Source organism: Eucyclogobius newberryi, unplaced genomic scaffold (genome assembly GCF_026437365.1).
Source record: "Eucyclogobius newberryi isolate DKJ021-1_F unplaced genomic scaffold, fEucNew1.0.hap1 SCAF_16, whole genome shotgun sequence".
Lineage (NCBI taxonomy): Eukaryota > Metazoa > Chordata > Actinopteri > Gobiiformes > Gobiidae > Eucyclogobius > Eucyclogobius newberryi.
In genome coordinates this window covers 35,724,104-35,742,145 of record NW_027315790.1, presented here as the reverse complement: position 1 = coordinate 35,742,145, position 18,042 = coordinate 35,724,104, and the positions used below count along the sequence as shown (strand labels likewise).

The 18,042-nt window shown below is 60.3% G+C and overlaps 2 protein-coding genes across 6 annotated transcripts in view; one reads left to right on the top strand and one right to left on the bottom strand.

Moving 5' to 3' along the window:
* Positions 1-1,581, bottom strand: part of LOC140362256 (uncharacterized) — a 116,346-nt gene extending 114,765 nt beyond the window's left edge. The window contains exons 1-2 of one of the 5 annotated variants that reach the window (XM_072448357.1): positions 1,376-1,581; positions 1,095-1,159 (exon numbers count right to left, since the gene is read on the bottom strand). In XM_072448357.1, coding sequence (XP_072304458.1) covers positions 1,095-1,159; positions 1,376-1,499 — 189 coding nt within the window. In that variant the 5' untranslated portion in view covers positions 1,500-1,581. Of the gene's footprint in view, positions 1-1,094; positions 1,178-1,351 lie in introns of all 5 variants that reach the window. The other 4 variants (XM_072448358.1, XM_072448359.1, XM_072448356.1 and 1 more) reach the window with 4 other exon arrangements.
* Positions 1,582-3,234: 1,653 nt separating this feature from the next.
* LOC140362250 (phosphatidylinositol 4-kinase beta-like) overlaps positions 3,235-18,042 on the top strand; it is a 31,757-nt gene continuing 16,949 nt past the window's right edge. The window contains exons 1-3 of the mRNA XM_072448349.1: positions 3,235-3,434; positions 12,532-12,624; positions 12,700-13,721. Coding sequence (XP_072304450.1) covers positions 12,543-12,624; positions 12,700-13,721 — 1,104 coding nt within the window. The 5' untranslated portion in view covers positions 3,235-3,434; positions 12,532-12,542. The remainder of the gene's footprint in view (positions 3,435-12,531; positions 12,625-12,699; positions 13,722-18,042) is intronic.

Here is an 18,042-nt window from a genome sequence, read left to right as displayed (position 1 = left end):
TGAAACAGACTCATCCAGGACCTTCTGGAGAAACACTCTCTACTCCAGATGAACGGTTCTCCTCCTGAAGAACCGGTTCTCCTCCTGAAGAACCGGTTCTCCTCCTGAAGAACCGGTTCTCCTCCTGAAGAACCGGTTCTCCTCCTGAAGAACCGGTTCTCCTCCTGAAGAACCGGTTCTCCTCTTGAAGAACTGGTTCTCCTCTTGAAGAACCGGTTCTCCTCCTGAAGAACCGGTTCTCCTCCTGAAGAACTGGTTCTCCTCTTGAAGAACTGGTTCTCCTCCTGAAGAACCGGTTCTCCTCCTGAAGAACCGGTTCTCCTCCTGAAGAACTGGTTCTCCTCTTGAAGAACTGGTTCTCCTCCTGAAGAACCGGTTCTCCTCCTGAAGAACCGGTTCTCCTCCTGAAGAACCGGTTCTCCTCTTGAAGAACCGGTTCTCCTCCTGAAGAACCGGTTCTCCTCCTGAAGAACCGGTTCTCCTCCTGAAGAACCGGTTCTCCTCTTGAAGAACCGGTTCTCCTCTTGAAGAACCGGTTCTCCTCTTGAAGAACCGGTTCTCCTCCTGAAGAACCGGTTCTCCTCCTGAAGAACCGGTTCTCCTCCTGAAGAACCGGTTCTCCTCCTGAAGAACCGGTTCTCCTCTTGAAGAACCGGTTCTCCTCTTGAAGAACCGGTTCTCCTCCTGAAGAACTGGTTCTCCTCTTGAAGAACTGGTTCTCCTCCTGAAGAACCGGTTCTCCTCCTGAAGAACCGGTTCTCCTCCTGAAGAACCGGTTCTCCTCTTGAAGAACCGGTTCTCCTCTTGAAGAACTGGTTCTCCTCTTGAAGAACTGGTTCTCCTCTTGAAGAACTGGTTCTCCTCTTGAAGAACCGGTTCTCCTCCTGAAGAACCGGTTCTCCTCCTGAAGAACCGGTTCTCCTCCTGAAGAACCGGTTCTCCTCTTGAAGAACTGGTTCTCCTCTTGAAGAACTGGTTCTCCTCCTGAAGAACTGGTTCTCCTCTTGAAGAACTGGTTCTCCTCCTGAAGAACTGGTTCCCTGAGGATTCTGACTAAACAAGAAACAAAAACCTGTTTAGACAAAGATCCTCACCGGGGTTTTGTCCTGCAGCAACAAAGGCGAGTCCAGTCTGCTGCACGCATCGGGTCCAGGCTCAGGTCCAGGCTCAGGTCCAGGTCCAGGCTCAGGTCCAGGCTCAGGTCCAGGTCCAGGTCCAGGCTCAGGTCCAGGCTCAGGTCCAGGTCCAGGCTCAGGTCCAGGCTCAGGTCCAGGCTCAGGTCCAGGCTCAGGTCCAGGTCCAGGTCCAGGCTCAGGTCCAGGCTCAGGTCCAGGTCCAGGCTCAGGTCCAGGCTCAGGTCCAGGCTCAGGTCCAGGCTCAGGTCCAGGTCCAGGTCCAGGCTCAGGTCCAGGCTCAGGTCCAGGCTCAGAACCTGGACTTGGATCTGCTCCGGTCAGGGTCAAAGCCAGGATCAAAATCACACTCACAAACAGCCTCATCTTGACCGGCTCCTCTGGGTCTCAGTCCGTGGTCCGGTCTTAGTCCTGTTTGGCCCTGAAAGTCCAGTTTGAGTCTGGACTTTGTCTTTGTTTGCACCGCTTTCTCAGAAGCTGATGTAGGTTTAGGCTCGAGTCCAGACTAAAGTCAAACAGATCAAGGGTCAGTGTCCTGGTCCTGGTCCTTGTCCGGTCCTGGTCCTGGTCCTTGTCCGGTCCTGGTCCGGTCCTGGTCCTGGTCCTTGTCCGGTCCTGGTCCGGTCCTGGTCCTGGTCCAGTCCCGGTCCTGGTCCGGTTCTGGTCCGGTCCTGGTCCTAGTCCTAGTCCTGGTCCGGTCCTGGTCCTGGTCCGGTCCTGGTCCTGGTCCGGTTCCGGTCCTGGTCCGGTTCTGGTCCGGTCCTGGTCCTGGTCCTAGTCCTAGTCCTGGTCCTGGTCCTGGTCCGGTCCTGGTCCTGGTCCTGGTCCGGTCCTGGTCCTGGTCCGGTCCGGTCCTGGTCGTGGTCCTGGTCCGGTCCTGGTCCTGGTCCAGTCCCGGTCCTGGTCCGGTTCTGGTCCGGTCCTGGTCCTAGTCCTAGTCCTGGTCCGGTCCTGGTCCTGGTCCGGTTCTGGTCCGGTCCTGGTCCTAGTCCTAGTCCTGGTCCGGTCCTGGTCCTGGTCCTGGTCCTGGTCCGTTCTGGTCCGGTCCTAGTCCTAGTCCTGGTCCGGTCCTGGTCCTGGTCCTGGTCCTGGTCCGGTCCTGGTCCTGGTCCGGTTCTGGTCTGGTCCTGGTCCTAGTCCTAGTCCTGGTCCGGTCCTGGTCCTGGTCCTGGTCCTGGTCCTGGTCCTGGTCCTAAGTTATGTCATTTTTGTATTATCATAATTATTATTACAATTTCCCTAAAAACATGAAACAAAAACACATGAAACTGAACAAAACAAGAGAGAAAATAGAAAAATAATTTCGGACGCTCGTCAAAAAAACCAAAACTGACCAGCAGACGCTCGTCCAGGCGTCCAGTGCACATGTGCAGTGGAGGCGATGGGCCCCGGGGCCCGTCTGGGTCCAGATACTTCAGAGCTGAGTCTGGAGGACCTTGTTTTAGGTCTTCTTCTGTGTCACTGGAGCGTCGGCTCTGATTGGCTGCTGCGCCGCGTCTGACGCAGAAACGTTGAGCTTTGTTCATCTTTTCTGCGTCTGCAAAGCGTCCGACGCTCAAAACGCAGGACGCCCAAGACGCACATCCACATCGACTCTGAATGTAAAGTGGACGCTCTGGACGCTGTGAACACCAAGTCCAGAATAAATATGGGAGTCCATTTTTCAAGATCTTTCTTTAAGTGGAGAAAAGAAGAGTCTAGTTTTTCTCTAAGATTATTGATAGTTCTTTATGGAGGACCACACCTAAAGTGAGACAGAGGGGGCGCCAGAGAGAGACATTCCGGTTTTGTACAGTTTCTATCTAAACATTGGACCAATAATATCATAAAGGAAATGCATCACGTCAGGTATGGAATTTTTCTCTGGACTTGAACTTGACTTGGACTCAACCAGGACTCGATTTGGGCTCGGACTCGGCTTAGACTCAACTTTCACTTGATTTAGACTCGACACAGACGTGGACTAAACTTGGACTGGACTTGACTCAGACTCGGACTTGACCCGGACTTGAGCGTGACAGAAAAAGGACTTGGTCAAACCAGATCTTAACTTTATTCTTATTTTATTGTGAAAGCGCTTCCGGGAAACGCCGCTCTCTCTATTTGAAGTGCGTGGATGGATATTGCGTCACTGTTGCTTTAAAGTCCATTCCGATCCGAACCAGGCCAAAACCGGTGACAAATGGACCCGTGTCAGAACCCGGACTAAACCCGGATCTTCCCTCGGACTGGACCAGAGCCGGGATTTGGTCCGTATCGCTGCGGGTGTTTCGAGCGGAGCGCAGCGGCCTCTGCAGCCGGGTAAGGGCGCTCCTCCTCGGGCTGCTGGCTCCGTGTTTGCCGCTGTGTCCGCGGGTGTGTGTCCGCAGGGTTCGGCTGCGCTGTGGCCGGGTTTGGGGCGCTGTCCTCGGGGCTTGTGTGGAGGAGTTTCCGGGGGAGACGCAGCGGGCGGCGGGCCTCGTCCAGCGGCATCAGTCATCTCTGCTCCTCCTGGAACTCCTCCAGGATCAGGCCCTGGACTCAGGGGCCCTTTAACTGCAAGTGAATGAGAACTTAATGTGATGTAGAAACTGAGAATATGAGAATATATGACGCACGTGAGTGACATTTACGCACATTTAACTCTGGATTTGACTGCGTTTCCTGCACATGTAACAGTATTATCCACAGAAAGATCACACACTTTAACACACTACATTGTACTTTTTGAAACTCAACCTTTTGTGATAGAAAAGCAAACTTTTCTGGACATTCAACATTGTTCCTGTTGTAAAGAACCATCAGCAGGTTCTGGTCCATAACGAACCAGGACTAAAGCATCTGAACCATCTAAATATGCAATCGACGACTATTCAAATATATCGTTAATAAAACCGTTTTTGTCTTTATTAAGAACGCACGAGTTTGACCAGAAACTACGTCTGTGAGTCTCCACAAACACGGTCCATTCGCACCGCCGCAGAGACCGGGGGTCGTCGGCTCTGCTACCCGGGACTCGCGCTCTGTTCTCGGCATCTTTTGCGGCCGGGTTCTGGAGAACAACCGGTTTGTGTTTGGACCGGATTTAGCCCGAGTTCGTGGGCTCGGTTCTGGGCCTGTTGTCACGGTGTTTCAGCGGGTGACGGGCCTTTTGTTGGCCGGGATTGACACTCTTTTCTGCGGTTTGTTGTCATAGCAGGGAGCGGCCCCTCGGTCCTGCTCCCGGCTAAAGGCTAACGGCTAAAGGGTAACTCAATTTCCCTGTCCCTGACCCCAAATTATACTTAAAATCTTACTCGGTTTATATCCCCGATTGTATTCCAAAGTTATTGTGCTTCTGTTAAACATTTTATGACCAAAATAAATACTTTTAGGAACATTTTAGCATTAGCACTACGTTAGCTAAGTTAGCCGTCAATGCTAAAAACACACCTCCCAGTGAAGTTTGTATAGTCCAAATAATAATGAGGATTATTTTAATAACCGATCAGTCGCAATTATTCTGATTAATTGTTTCTTCAGAGTAATATTTGGAAATAAACCGTTGGGTCATTACAAATCTTGACATTAGAATAAATAATATGAATATGTGTTACTATTTGAAGCCTTAACGGTGCTAAAATTGAAGGTGATGCTTCGTTTTAACAGTTTAACTTTTCAAATAGACTGAAGCGTTGTCGTTATATCAGTGAGAGATAAACGTCACACTTTGCCCAGAACACATCACCATGGGAACCAGGGGCCGAACCAGGTGCCGAACCAGAGGGGCCGAACCAGGGGACGTTCTAAGGTGTTCTAAGACGTAAATGTGGCCTCAGCGATCCCAGGGACTGGTTGAAGGGGCGGAGCCAGTAACAAGTGCATAAATATGTACAAACCCTTCTATAAGGTCAAATTTAAAATAGCATATTACTTATAGGACATGGCAACGACTGTAAATAATAATGCAGAAAAACACAGGTTACATTTGCCTCTGGGGACCGGCCCCAGCTCTAAAACACTCAGGGGTCACTGCTGGTCCAGGTCCAGTCTTTAGTCCGGTCCAGTCTTTAGTCCAGTCCTGGGCCAGTCTTTAGTCCGGTCCTGGTCCGGTCCTGGTCCAGTCTTTAGTCCGGTCCTGGTCCAGTCTTTAGTTCGGTCCAGGTCCAGTCTTTAGTCCGGTCCTGGTCCAGTCTTTAGTCCGGTCCAGTCTTTAGTCCAGTCCTGGTCCAGTCTTTAATCCGGTCCTGGTCCGGTCCTGGTCCAGTCTTTAGTCCGGTCCAGGTCCAGTCTTTAGTCCAGTCCTGGTCCAGTCTTTAGTCCGGTCCTGGTCCGGTCCTGGTCCAGTCTTTAGTCCGGTCCAGGTCCAGTCTTTAGTCCAGTCCTGGTCCAGTCTTTAGTCCGGTCCTGGTCCAGTCTTTAGTTCGGTCCAGGTCCAGTCTTTAGTCCGGTCCTGGTCCGGTCCTGGTCCAGTCTTTAGTCCAGTCCTGGTCCAGTCTTTAGTCCGGTCCAGGTCCAGTTTTTAGTCCGGTCCAGGTCCAGTCTTTATTTCGGTCCAGGTCCAGTCTTTAGTTCGGTCCAGGTCCAGTCTTTAGTCCGGTCCAGTCCTGGGCCAGTCTTTAGTCCGGTCCTGGTCCGGTCCTGGTCCAGTCTTTAGTTCGGTCCAGGTCCAGTCTTAAGTCCGGTCCTGGTCCGGTCCTGGTCCAGTCTTTAGTCCAGTCCTGGTCCAGTCTTTAGTCCGGTCCAGGTCCAGTCTTTAGTCCGGTCCAGGTCCAGTCTTTAGTCCGGTCCAGTCTTTAGTCCAGTCCTGGTCCAGTCTTTGGTCCGGTCCTGGTCCGGTCCTGGTCCAGTCTTTAGTCCAGTCCTGGTCCAGTCTTTAGTCCGGTCCTGGTCCAGTCTTTAGTCCGGTCCTGGTCCGGTCTTGGTCCAGTCTTTAGTCCGGTCCTGGTCCGGTCCTGGTCCAGTCTTTAGTCCGGTCCAGGTCCAGTCTTTAGTCCGGTCCTGGTCCAGTCTTTAGTCCGGTCCAGGTCCAGTCTTTAGTCCGGTCCAGTCTTTAGTCCAGTCCTGGTCCAGTCTTTAGTCCGGTCCTGGTCCGGTCCTGGTCCAGTCTTTAGTCCGGTCCAGGTCCAGTCTTTAGTCCAGTCCTGGTCCAGTCTTTAGTCCAGTCCAGGTCCAGTCTTTAGTCCAGTCCTGGTCCAGTCTTTAGTCCGGTCCTGGTCCGGTCCTGGTCCAGTCTTTAGTCCGGTCCAGGTCCAGTCTTTAGTCCAGTCCTGGTCCAGTCTTTAGTCCAGTCCTGGTCCAGTCTTTAGTCCGGTCCTGGTCCAGTCTTTAGTCCGGTCCTGGTCCGGTCCTGGTCCAGTCTTTAGTCCGGTCCAGGTCCAGTCTTTAGTCCAGTCCTGGTCCAGTCTTTAGTCCAGTCCAGGTCCAGTCTTTAGTCCAGTTCTGGTCCAGTCTTTAGTCCGGTCCTGGTCCAGTCTTTAGTCCGGTCCGGTCCTGGTCCGGTCCTGGTCCGGTCCTGGTCCAGTCTTTAGTCCGGTCCAGGTCCAGTCTTTAGTCCGGTCCAGGTCCAGTCTTTAGTCCGGTCCAGTCTTTAGTCCAGTCCAGTCTTTAGTCCGGTCCTGGTCCAGTCTTTAGTCCGGTCCTGGTCCAGTCTTTAGTTCGGTCCAGGTCCAGTCTTTAGTCCGGTCCTGGTCCAGTCTTTAGTCCGGTCCAGTCTTTAGTCCAGTCCTGGTCCAGTCTTTAATCCGGTCCTGGTCCGGTCCTGGTCCAGTCTTTAGTCCGGTCCAGGTCCAGTCTTTAGTCCAGTCCTGGTCCAGTCTTTAGTCCGGTCCTGGTCCGGTCCTGGTCCAGTCTTTAGTCCGGTCCAGGTCCAGTCTTTAGTCCAGTCCTGGTCCAGTCTTTAGTCCGGTCCTGGTCCAGTCTTTAGTTCGGTCCAGGTCCAGTCTTTAGTCCGGTCCAGGTCCAGTCTTTAGTTCGGTCCAGGTCCAGTCTTTAGTCCGGTCCTGGTCCGGTCCTGGTCCAGTCTTTAGTCCAGTCCTGGTCCAGTCTTTAGTCCGGTCCAGGTCCAGTTTTTAGTCCGGTCCAGGTCCAGTCTTTATTTCGGTCCAGGTCCAGTCTTTAGTTCGGTCCAGGTCCAGTCTTTAGTCCGGTCCAGTCCTGGGCCAGTCTTTAGTCCGGTCCTGGTCCGGTCCTGGTCCAGTCTTTAGTTCGGTCCAGGTCCAGTCTTAAGTCCGGTCCTGGTCCGGTCCTGGTCCAGTCTTTAGTCCAGTCCTGGTCCAGTCTTTAGTCCGGTCCAGGTCCAGTCTTTAGTCCGGTCCAGGTCCAGTCTTTAGTCCGGTCCAGTCTTTAGTCCAGTCCTGGTCCAGTCTTTGGTCCGGTCCTGGTCCGGTCCTGGTCCAGTCTTTAGTCCAGTCCTGGTCCAGTCTTTAGTCCGGTCCTGGTCCAGTCTTTAGTCCGGTCCTGGTCCGGTCTTGGTCCAGTCTTTAGTCCGGTCCTGGTCCGGTCCTGGTCCAGTCTTTAGTCCGGTCCAGGTCCAGTCTTTAGTCCGGTCCTGGTCCAGTCTTTAGTCCGGTCCAGGTCCAGTCTTTAGTCCGGTCCAGTCTTTAGTCCAGTCCTGGTCCAGTCTTTAGTCCGGTCCTGGTCCGGTCCTGGTCCAGTCTTTAGTCCGGTCCAGGTCCAGTCTTTAGTCCAGTCCTGGTCCAGTCTTTAGTCCAGTCCAGGTCCAGTCTTTAGTCCAGTCCTGGTCCAGTCTTTAGTCCAGTCCTGGTCCAGTCTTTAGTCCGGTCCTGGTCCAGTCTTTAGTCCGGTCCTGGTCCGGTCCTGGTCCAGTCTTTAGTCCGGTCCAGGTCCAGTCTTTAGTCCAGTCCTGGTCCAGTCTTTAGTCCAGTCCAGGTCCAGTCTTTAGTCCAGTTCTGGTCCAGTCTTTAGTCCGGTCCTGGTCCAGTCTTTAGTCCGGTCCGGTCCTGGTCCGGTCCTGGTCCGGTCCTGGTCCAGTCTTTAGTCCGGTCCAGGTCCAGTCTTTAGTCCGGTCCAGGTCCAGTCTTTAGTCCGGTCCAGTCTTTAGTCCAGTCCAGTCTTTAGTCCGGTCCTGGTCCAGTCTTTAGTCCGGTCCTGGTCCGGTCCTGGTCCAGTCTTTAGTCCAGTCCTGGTCCAGTCTTTAGTCCGGTCCAGGTCCAGTCTTTAGTCCGGTCCAGGTCCAGTCTTTAGTCCGGTCCTGGTCCGGTCCTGGTCCAGTCTTTAGTCCGGTCCAGGTCCAGTCTTTAGTCCGGTCCAGGTCCAGTCTTTAGTCCGGTCCAGTCTTTAGTCCAGTCCTGGTCCAGTCTTTAGTCCGGTCCTGGTCCGGTCCTGGTCCGGTCCTGGTCCGGTCCTGGTCCGGTCCTGGTCCAGTCCTGGTCCAGTCTTTAGTCCAGTCCTGGTCCAGTCTTTAGTCCGGTCCTGGTCCAGTCTTTAGTCCGGTCCTGGTCCGGTCCTGGTCCAGTCTTTAGTCCGGTCCTGGTCCGGTCCTGGTCCAGTCTTTAGTCCGGTCCAGGTCCAGTCTTTAGTCCGGTCCTGGTCCAGTCTTTAGTCCGGTCCAGGTCCAGTCTTTAGTCCGGTCCTGGTCCGGTCCTGGTCCAGTCTTTAGTCCGGTCCAGGTCCAGTCTTTAGTCCGGTCCAGGTCCAGTCTTTAGTCCGGTCCAGTCTTTAGTCCAGTCCTGGTCCAGTCTTTAGTCCGGTCCTGGTCCGGTCCTGGTCCAGTCTTTAGTCCGGTCCAGGTCCAGTCTTTAGTCCAGTCCTGGTCCAGTCTTTAGTCCAGTCCAGGTCCAGTCTTTAGTCCGGTCCAGGTCCAGTCTTTAGTCCGGTCCAGTCTTTAGTCTAGTCCAGGTCCAGTCTTTAGTCCGGTCCAGGTCCAGTCTTTAGTCCGGTCCAGGTCCAGTCTTTAGTCCTGGTCCAGTCTTTAGTCCAGTCCTGGTCCAGTCTTTAGTCCGGTCCTGGTCCAGTCTTTAGTCCGGTCCTGGTCCAGTCTTTAGTCCGGTCCTGGTCCGGTCCTGGTCCAGTCTTTAGTCCGGTCCAGGTCCAGTCTTTAGTCCGGTCCTGGTCCAGTCTTTAGTCCGGTCCAGGTCCAGTCTTTAGTCCGGTCCAGTCTTTAGTCCAGTCCTGGTCCAGTCTTTAGTCCGGTCCTGGTCCGGTCCTGGTCCAGTCTTTAGTCCGGTCCAGGTCCAGTCTTTAGTCCAGTCCTGGTCCAGTCTTTAGTCCGGTCCAGGTCCAGTCTTTAGTACGGTCCAGTCTTTAGTCCAGTCCTGGTCCAGTCTTTAGTCCGGTCCTGGTCCGGTCCTGGTCCGGTCCTGGTCCAGTCTTTAGTCCGGTCCTGGTCCGGTCCTGGTCCGGTCTTTAGTCCGGTCCAGGTCCAGTCTTTAGTCCGGTCCTGGTCCAGTCTTTAGTCCGGTCCTGGTCCGGTCCTGGTCCGGTCCTGGTCCAGTCTTTAGTCCGGTCCTGGTCCGGTCCTGGTCCAGTCTTTAGTCCGGTCCAGGTCCAGTCTTTAGTCCAGTCCAGGTCCAGTCTTTAGTCCAGTCCTGGTCCAGTCTTTAGTCCGGTCCAGGTCCAGTCTTTAGTCCGGTCCAGGTCCAGTCCTGGTCCAGTCTTTAGTCCGGTCCTGGTCCAGTCTTTAGTCCGGTCCAGGTCCAGTCTTTAGTCCGGTCCTGGTCCAGTCTTTAGTCCGGTCCAGGTCCAGTCTTTAGTCCGGTCCTGGTCCAGTCTTTAGTCCGGTCCTGGTCCGGTCCTGGTCCAGTCTTTAGTCCGGTCCAGGTCCAGTCTTTAGTCCGGTCCTGGTCCAGTCTTTAGTCCGGTCCAGGTCCAGTCTTTAGTCCGGTCCAGTCTTTAGTCCAGTCCTGGTCCAGTCTTTAGTCCGGTCCTGGTCCGGTCCTGGTCCAGTCTTTAGTCCGGTCCAGGTCCAGTCTTTAGTCCAGTCCTGGTCCAGTCTTTAGTCCGGTCCAGGTCCAGTCTTTAGTCCGGTCCAGTCTTTAGTCCAGTCCTGGTCCAGTCTTTAGTCCGGTCCTGGTCCGGTCCGGTCCTGGTCCGGTCCGGTCCTGGTCCGGTCCTGGTCCAGTCTTTAGTCCGGTCCTGGTCCAGTCTTTAGTCCGGTCCAGGTCCAGTCTTTAGTCCAGTCCAGGTCCAGTCTTTAGTCCAGTCCTGGTCCAGTCTTTAGTCCGGTCCAGGTCCAGTCTTTAGTCCGGTCCATGTCCAGTCTTTAGTCCGGTCCTGGTCCGGTCCTGGTCCAGTCTTTAGTCCGGTCCTGGTCCAGTCTTTAGTCCGGTCCAGGTCCAGTCTTTAGTCCAGTCCAGGTCCAGTCTTTAGTCCAGTCCTGGTCCAGTCTTTAGTCCGGTCCAGGTCCAGTCTTTAGTCCGGTCCTGGTCCAGTCTTTAGTCCGGTCCTGGTCCAGTCTTTAGTCCGGTCCAGGTCCAGTCTTTAGTCCGGTCCTGGTCCAGTCTTTAGTCCGGTCCAGGTCCAGTCTTTAGTCCGGTCCAGTCTTTAGTCCAGTCCTGGTCCAGTCTTTAGTCCGGTCCTGGTCCGGTCCTGGTCCAGTCTTTAGTCCGGTCCAGGTCCAGTCTTTAGTCCAGTCCTGGTCCAGTCTTTAGTCCGGTCCAGGTCCAGTCTTTAGTCCGGTCCAGTCTTTAGTCCAGTCCTGGTCCAGTCTTTAGTCCGGTCCTGGTCCGGTCCTGGTCCGGTCCTGGTCCAGTCTTTAGTCCGGTCCTGGTCCGGTCCTGGTCCGGTCCTGGTCCGGTCTTTAGTCCGGTCCAGGTCCAGTCTTTAGTCCGGTCCTGGTCCAGTCTTTAGTCCGGTCCTGGTCCGGTCCTGGTCCGGTCCTGGTCCAGTCTTTAGTCCGGTCCTGGTCCGGTCCTGGTCCAGTCTTTAGTCCGGTCCAGGTCCAGTCTTTAGTCCAGTCCAGGTCCAGTCTTTAGTCCAGTCCTGGTCCAGTCTTTAGTCCGGTCCAGGTCCAGTCTTTAGTCCGGTCCAGGTCCAGTCTTTAGTCCGGTCCAGTCTTTAGTCCAGTCCTGGTCCAGTCTTTAGTCCGGTCCTGGTCCGGTCCTGGTCCGGTCCTGGTCCAGTCTTTAGTCCAGTCCTGGTCCAGTCTTTAGTCCGGTCCTGGTCCAGTCTTTAGTCCGGTCCAGGTCCAGTCTTTAGTCCGGTCCAGGTCCAGTTTTTAGTCCGGTCCAGGTCCAGTCTTTAGTTCGGTCCAGGTCCAGTCTTTAGTTCGGTCCAGGTCCAGTCTTTAGTCCGGTCCAGGTCCAGTCTTTAGTCCAGTCCTGGTCCAGTCTTTAGTCCGGTCCTGGTCCGGTCCTGGTCCAGTCTTTAGTCCGGTCCAGGTCCAGTCTTTAGTCCAGTCCTGGTCCAGTCTTTAGTCCGGTCCTGGTCCGGTCCAGGTCCAGTCTTTAGTCCGGTCCTGGTCCAGTCTTTAGTCCGGTCCAGGTCCAGTCTTTAGTCCGGTCCAGGTCCAGTTTTTAGTCCGGTCCAGGTCCAGTCTTTAGTTCGGTCCAGGTCCAGTCTTTAGTCCAGTCTTTAGTCCGGTCCAGGTCCAGTCTTTAGTCCGGTCCAGGTCCAGTCTTTAGTCCGGTCCTGGTCCAGTCTTTAGTCCGGTCCTGGTCCGGTCCTGGTCCAGTCTTTAGTCAGGTCCAGGTCCAGTCTTTAGTCCAGTCCTGGTCCAGTCTTTAGTCCGGTCCAGGTCCAGTCTTTAGTCCGGTCCAGTCTTTAGTCCAGTCCTGGTCCAGTCTTTAGTCCGGTCCTGGTCCGGTCCTGGTCCGGTCCTGGTCCAGTCTTTAGTCCGGTCCTGGTCCGGTCCTGGTCCGGTCTTTAGTCCGGTCCAGGTCCAGTCTTTAGTCCGGTCCTGGTCCAGTCTTTAGTCCGGTCCTGGTCCGGTCCTGGTCCGGTCCTGGTCCAGTCTTTAGTCCGGTCCTGGTCCGGTCCTGGTCCAGTCTTTAGTCCGGTCCAGGTCCAGTCTTTAGTCCAGTCCAGGTCCAGTCTTTAGTCCAGTCCTGGTCCAGTCTTTAGTCCGGTCCAGGTCCAGTCTTTAGTCCGGTCCAGGTCCAGTCTTTAGTCCGGTCCAGTCTTTAGTCCAGTCCGGTCCAGTCTTTAGTCCAGTCCTGGTCCAGTCTTTAGTCCGGTCCTGGTCCGGTCCTGGTCCGGTCCTGGTCCAGTCTTTAGTCCAGTCCTGGTCCAGTCTTTAGTCCGGTCCAGGTCCAGTCTTTAGTCCGGTCCAGGTCCAGTTTTTAGTCCGGTCCAGGTCCAGTCTTTAGTTCGGTCCAGGTCCAGTCTTTAGTCCGGTCCTGGTCCGGTCCTGGTCCAGTCTTTAGTCCGGTCCAGGTCCAGTCTTTAGTCCGGTCCTGGTCCAGTCTTTAGTCACTCTCACACACCTTTTGACCTTTGACCCTTGACCCTTTCTCAGTCTGGAATCTTCTGTCTGCTTTAGGTCAGTCCAAGATGGCGGACGCTGAGGTCTCGCTTCCTCCTCTCCACTCGCCGTCGCCAGTTGCCATGGAGACGGAGCTGACCCCCGGCACAGGTGAGTTTTACACCTGAATCTGATCTAGAAAAGAAAGTGTTCAAATAAATGAGTGACAGCAGCGACTTTCTGCAGTGATCGACCCAGAAGTGGCTCTGAAGGCCTGTCAAGAAGTTCTGCTCAAAGTCCGGCTCCAGAACCAGGACCACTCGGACCCAGATCAAGACCAGAGTCCAGTCCAGAACCATCAAGACCAGAACCATCAAGACCAGAACCATCAAGACCAGAACCATCAAGACCAGAACCATCAAGACCAGAGTCCAGTCCAGAACCATCAAGACCAGAACCATCAAGACCAGAACCCCGAACAGAACCATCAAGACCAGAACCCCGAACAGAACCATCAAGACCAGAGTCCAGTCCAGAACCATCAAGACCAGAACCATCAAGACCAGAACCATCAAGACCAGAACCCCGAACAGAACCATCAAGACCAGAGTCCAGTCCAGAACCATCAAGACCAGAACCATCAAGACCAGAACCATCAAGACCAGAACCATCAAGACCAGAACCCCGAACAGAACCATCAAGACCATAGTCCAGTCCAGAGTCCAGTCCAGAGTCCAGTCCAGAGTCCAGTCCAGAGTCCAGTCCAGAACCGTCCAGTCCAGAACCATCCAGACCAGAACCATCCAGACCAGAACCAGGAGTCTTTGGAATCCAATCGGAACCATTTTGACCAGAGTTTAGAACTAAATCGAGACCAAAACCTCCCCGAGCCACGCCCTCGGTCGCAGCCGCCGGAGCCACGCCCTGAGCCACGCCCTCGGTCGCAGCCGCCGGAGCCACGCCCTGAACCACGCCCCCGGTCGCAGCCGCCGGAGCCGCGCACGCCGTGGCTGATCGCGGAGGAGGAGGAAGAGTCGGTCCAGTCGTGCAAACAGTCGTGGCTCCTGCGCCTGTTCGAGTCCAAGCTTTTTGACGTTTCCATGGCGATCTCGTACCTGTACAAGTCCAAAGAGCCGGGCGTCCAGGCCTACATCGGGAACCGGCTCTTCAGCTTCCCCGACGCAGACGCAGAGTTCTACCTGCCTCAGCTGCTCAGCATGTATGTGCACATGGACGCCGAGGTCGGGGACGCCATCAGACCCTACCTGGTGAGTGTGTGGGGGGACAAGAGGGCGGGGCCAGAGCAGAGAGAGCGGGGTGGGGTGAGAGGGCGAGAGCGGGGTGGGGTGAGAGGGCGGGGCGAGAGCAGGGCGGGGCGAGAGCGAGGGCGAGGCCGAGAGCGGAGCGGGGCGAGGCCGAGAGCGGAGCGGGGCGAGGCCGAGAGCGAGGCCGAGGCCGAGAGCGAGGCCGAGGCCGAGAGCGAGGCCGAGGCCGAGAGCGAGGCCGAGGCCGAGAGCGAGGCCGAGGCCGAGAGCGAGGGCGAGAGCGAGGGCGAGGCCGAGAGCGAGGGCGAGGCCGAGAGCGAGGCCGAGGCCGAGAGCGAGGGCGAGGCCGAGAGCGAGGCCGAGGCCGAGAGCGAGGGCGAGGCCGAGAGCGAGGCCGAGGCCGAGAGCGAGGCCGAGGCCGAGAGCGAGGCCGAGGCCGAGGCCGAGAGCGAGGCCGAGGCCGAGAGCGAGGGCGAGGCCGAGAGCGAGGCCGAGAGCGGGCCGAGGCCGAGAGCGAGGCCGAGAGCGGGGCGAGGCCGAGAGCGAGGCCGAGGCCGAGGCCGAGAGCGAGGCCGAGAGCGGGCCGAGGCCGAGAGCGAGGCCGAGAGCGGGGCGAGGCCGAGAGCGAGGCCGAGAGCGGGGCGAGGCCGAGAGCGAGGCCGAGGCCGAGAGCGAGGCCGAGAGCGAGGCCGAGAGCGGGCCGAGGCCGAGAGCGAGGCCGAGGCCGAGAGCGAGGCCGAGGCCGAGGCCGAGAGCGAGGCCGAGAGCGGGGCGAGGCCGAGAGCGGGGCGAGGCCGAGAGCGAGGCCGAGAGCGGGGCGAGGCCGAGGGCGAGGCCGAGAGCGAGGCCGAGAGCGGGGCGAGGCCGAGAGCGAGGCCGAGGCCGAGAGCGAGGCCGAGAGCGAGGCCGAGAGCGAGGCCGAGGCCGAGAGCGAGGCCGAGAGCGAGGCCGAGGCCGAGAGCGAGGCCGAGGCCGAGAGCGAGGCCGAGGCCGAGGCCGAGAGCGAGGCCGAGAGCGGGGCGAGGCCGAGAGCGAGGCCGAGGCCGAGAGCGAGGCCGAGAGCGAGGCCGAGGCCGAGAGCGAGGCCGAGGCCGAGGCCGAGAGCGAGGCCGAGGCCGAGAGCGAGAGCGAGGCCGAGAGCGAGGCCGAGGCCGAGAGCGAGGCCGAGAGCGAGGCCGAGGCCGAGAGCGAGGCCGAGGCCGAGAGCGAGGCCGAGAGCGAGGCCGAGGCCGAGAGCGAGGCCGAGAGCGAGGCCGAGAGCGAGGCCGAGGCCGAGGGCCGAGAGCGAGGCCGAGAGCGAGGCCGAGAGCGAGGCCGAGAGCGAGGCCGAGAGCGAGGCCGAGAGCGAGGCCGAGAGCGAGGCCGAGAGCGAGGCCGAGAGCGAGGCCGAGAGCGAGGGCCGAGAGCGAGGCCGAGGCCGAGGGCCGAGAGCGAGGCCGAGAGCGAGAGCGAGGCCGAGAGCGAGAGCGAGGCCGAGAGCGAGGCCGAGGGCCGAGGCCGAGGCCGAGAGCGAGAGCGAGGCCGAGAGCGAGGCCGAGAGCGAGAGCGAGGCCGAGAGCGAGAGCGAGGCCGAGGGCCGAGGCCGAGGGCCGAGAGCGAGAGCGAGGCCGAGGGCCGAGGCCGAGGCCGAGGGCCGAGGCCGAGAGCGAGAGCGAGGCCGAGGGCCGAGGCCGAGGCCGAGGGCCGAGGCCGAGAGCGAGAGCGAGGCCGAGGGCCGAGGCCGAGGCCGAGGGCCGAGGCCGAGAGCGAGAGCGAGAGCGAGAGCGAGGCCGAGAGCGAGAGCGAGGCCGAGAGCGAGGCCGAGAGCGAGAGCGAGAGCGAGGCCGAGAGCGAGAGCGAGGCCGAGGGCCGAGGCCGAGAGCGAGAGCGAGGCCGAGGGCCGAGGCCGAGGCCGAGGGCCGAGGCCGAGAGCGAGAGCGAGGCCGAGGGCCGAGGCCGAGAGCGAGAGCGAGGCCGAGGGCCGAGGCCGAGGCCGAGGGCCGAGAGCGAGAGCGAGAGCGAGAGCGAGGCCGAGGGCCGAGGCCGAGGGCCGAGGCCGAGAGCGAGAGCGAGGCCGAGGGCCGAGGCCGAGAGCGAGAGCGAGGCCGAGGGCCGAGGCCGAGAGCGAGAGCGAGGCCGAGGGCCGAGGCCGAGGCCGAGGGCCGAGGCCGAGGGCCGAGGCCGAGGCCGAGGGCCGAGGCCGAGGCCGAGGGCCGAGGCCGAGGCCGAGGGCCGAGGCCGAGGCCGAGGGCCGAGGCCGAGGCCGAGGGCCGAGGCCGAGAGCGAGAGCGAGGCCGAGAGCGAGGCCGAGGCCGAGGCCGAGAGCGAGGCCGAGGCCGAGGCCGAGAGCGAGGCCGAGGCCGAGAGCGAGGCCGAGAGCGAGGCCGAGGCCGAGAGCGAGGCCGAGAGCGAGGCCGAGGCCGAGAGCGAGGCCGAGAGCGAGGCCGAGAGCGAGGCCGAGGCCGAGAGCGAGGCCGAGAGCGAGGCCGAGAGCGAGGCCGAGGCCGAGAGCGAGGCCGAGGCCGAGGCCGAGAGCGAGGCCGAGGCCGAGAGCGAGGCCGAGGCCGAGAGCGAGGCCGAGGCCGAGAGCGAGGCCGAGAGCGAGGCCGAGAGCGAGGCCGAGAGCGAGAGCGAGAGCGAGGCCGAGAGCGAGGCGAGGCCGAGGCCGAGGCCGAGAGCGAGGCGAGGCCGAGGCCGAGGCCGAGAGCGAGGCCGAGGCCGAGAGCGAGGCCGAGAGCGAGGCCGAGAGCGAGGCCGAGAGCGAGGCCGAGAGCGAGAGCGAGGCCGAGAGCGAGGCCGAGGCCGAGAGCGAGGCCGAGAGCGAGGCCGAGGCCGAGAGCGAGGCCGAGGCCGAGAGCGAGGCCGAGGCCGAGAGCGAGGCGAGGCCGAGAGCGAGGCGAGGCCGAGAGCGAGGCCGAGAGCGAGGCGAGGCCGAGGCCGAGGCCGAGGCCGAGAGCGAGGCCGAGAGCGAGGCCGAGAGCGAGGCGAGGCCGAGGCCGAGGCCGAGGCCGAGAGCGAGGCCGAGAGCGAGGCCGAGAGCGAGGCGAGGCCGAGGCCGAGGCCGAGGCCGAGAGCGAGGCCGAGAGCGAGGCCGAGAGCGAAGCGAGGCCGAGAGCGAGGCCGAGAGCGAGGCGAGGCCGAGGCCGAGGCCGAGAGCGAGGCCGAGGCCGAGAGCGAGAGCGGAGCGAGGCGAGGCGAGGCCGAGAGCGAGGCCGAGAGCGAGGCCGAGAGCGAGGCCGAGAGCGAGGCCGAGAGCGAGGCCGAGAGCGAGGCCGAGAGCGAGGCCGAGAGCGAGGCCCAGAGCGAGGCCCAGAGCGAGGCCCAGAGCGAGGCCCAGAGCGAGGCCCAGAGCGAGGCCCAGAGCGAGGCCCAGAGCGAGGCCGAGAGCGAGGCCGAGAGCGAGGCCCAGAGCGAGGCCGAGAGCGAGGCCCAGAGCGAGGCCCAGAGCGAGGCCCAGAGCGAGGCCGAGAGCGAGGCCCAGAGCGAGGCCCAGAGCGAGGCCCAGAGCGAGGCCCAGAGCGAGGCCCAGAGCGAGGCCCAGAGCGAGGCCCAGAGCGAGGCCCAGAGCGAGGCCCAGAGCGAGAGCGAGGCCCAGGGCGAGGGCGAGGCCGAGGGCGAGGGCGAGGGCGAGGGCGAGAGCGAGGCCGAGGGGCGAGGCCGAGGCCGAGAGCGAGGCCGGGGGCGAGGCCGAGGGGCGAGGCCGGGGGCGAGGCCGAGGGGCGAGGCCGAGGGCGAGGCCGAGGGCGAGGCCGAGGGCGAGGCCGAGGGCGAGGCCGAGGGGCGAGAGCGAGGCCGAGGGCGAGGCCGAGGGGCGAGAGCGAGGCCGAGGGCGAGGCCGAGGGCGAGGGGCGAGGCCGAGAGCGAGGCCGAGGCCGAGGGGCGAGGCCGAGGCCGAGGGGCGAGGCCGAGGAGCGAGGGCGAGGCCGAGGGGCGAGGGCGAGGCCGAGGGGCGAGGCCGAGGCCGAGGGGCGAGAGCGAGGCCGAGGGGCGAGGCCGAGGGGCGAGGCCCAGAGCGAGGCCCAGAGCGAGGCCCAGAGCGAGGCCCAGAGCGAGGCCCAGAGCGAGGCCCAGAGCGAGGCCCAGAGCGAGGCGAGGCCCAGAGCGAGGCCGAGGGCGAGAGCGAGGCGAGGCCCAGAGCGAGAGCGAGGCGAGGCCCAGGGCGAGGCCCAGGGCGAGGCCGAGGGGCGAGGCCGAGGGCGAGGCCGAGGGCGAGGCCGAGGGGCGAGGCCGAGGGCGAGGCCGAGGGCGAGGCCGAGGGGCGAGGCCGAGGCCGAGGGGCGAGGCCGAGGGGCGAGGCCGAGGGGCGAGGCCGAGGGGCGAGGCCGAGGGCGAGGCCGAGGCCGAG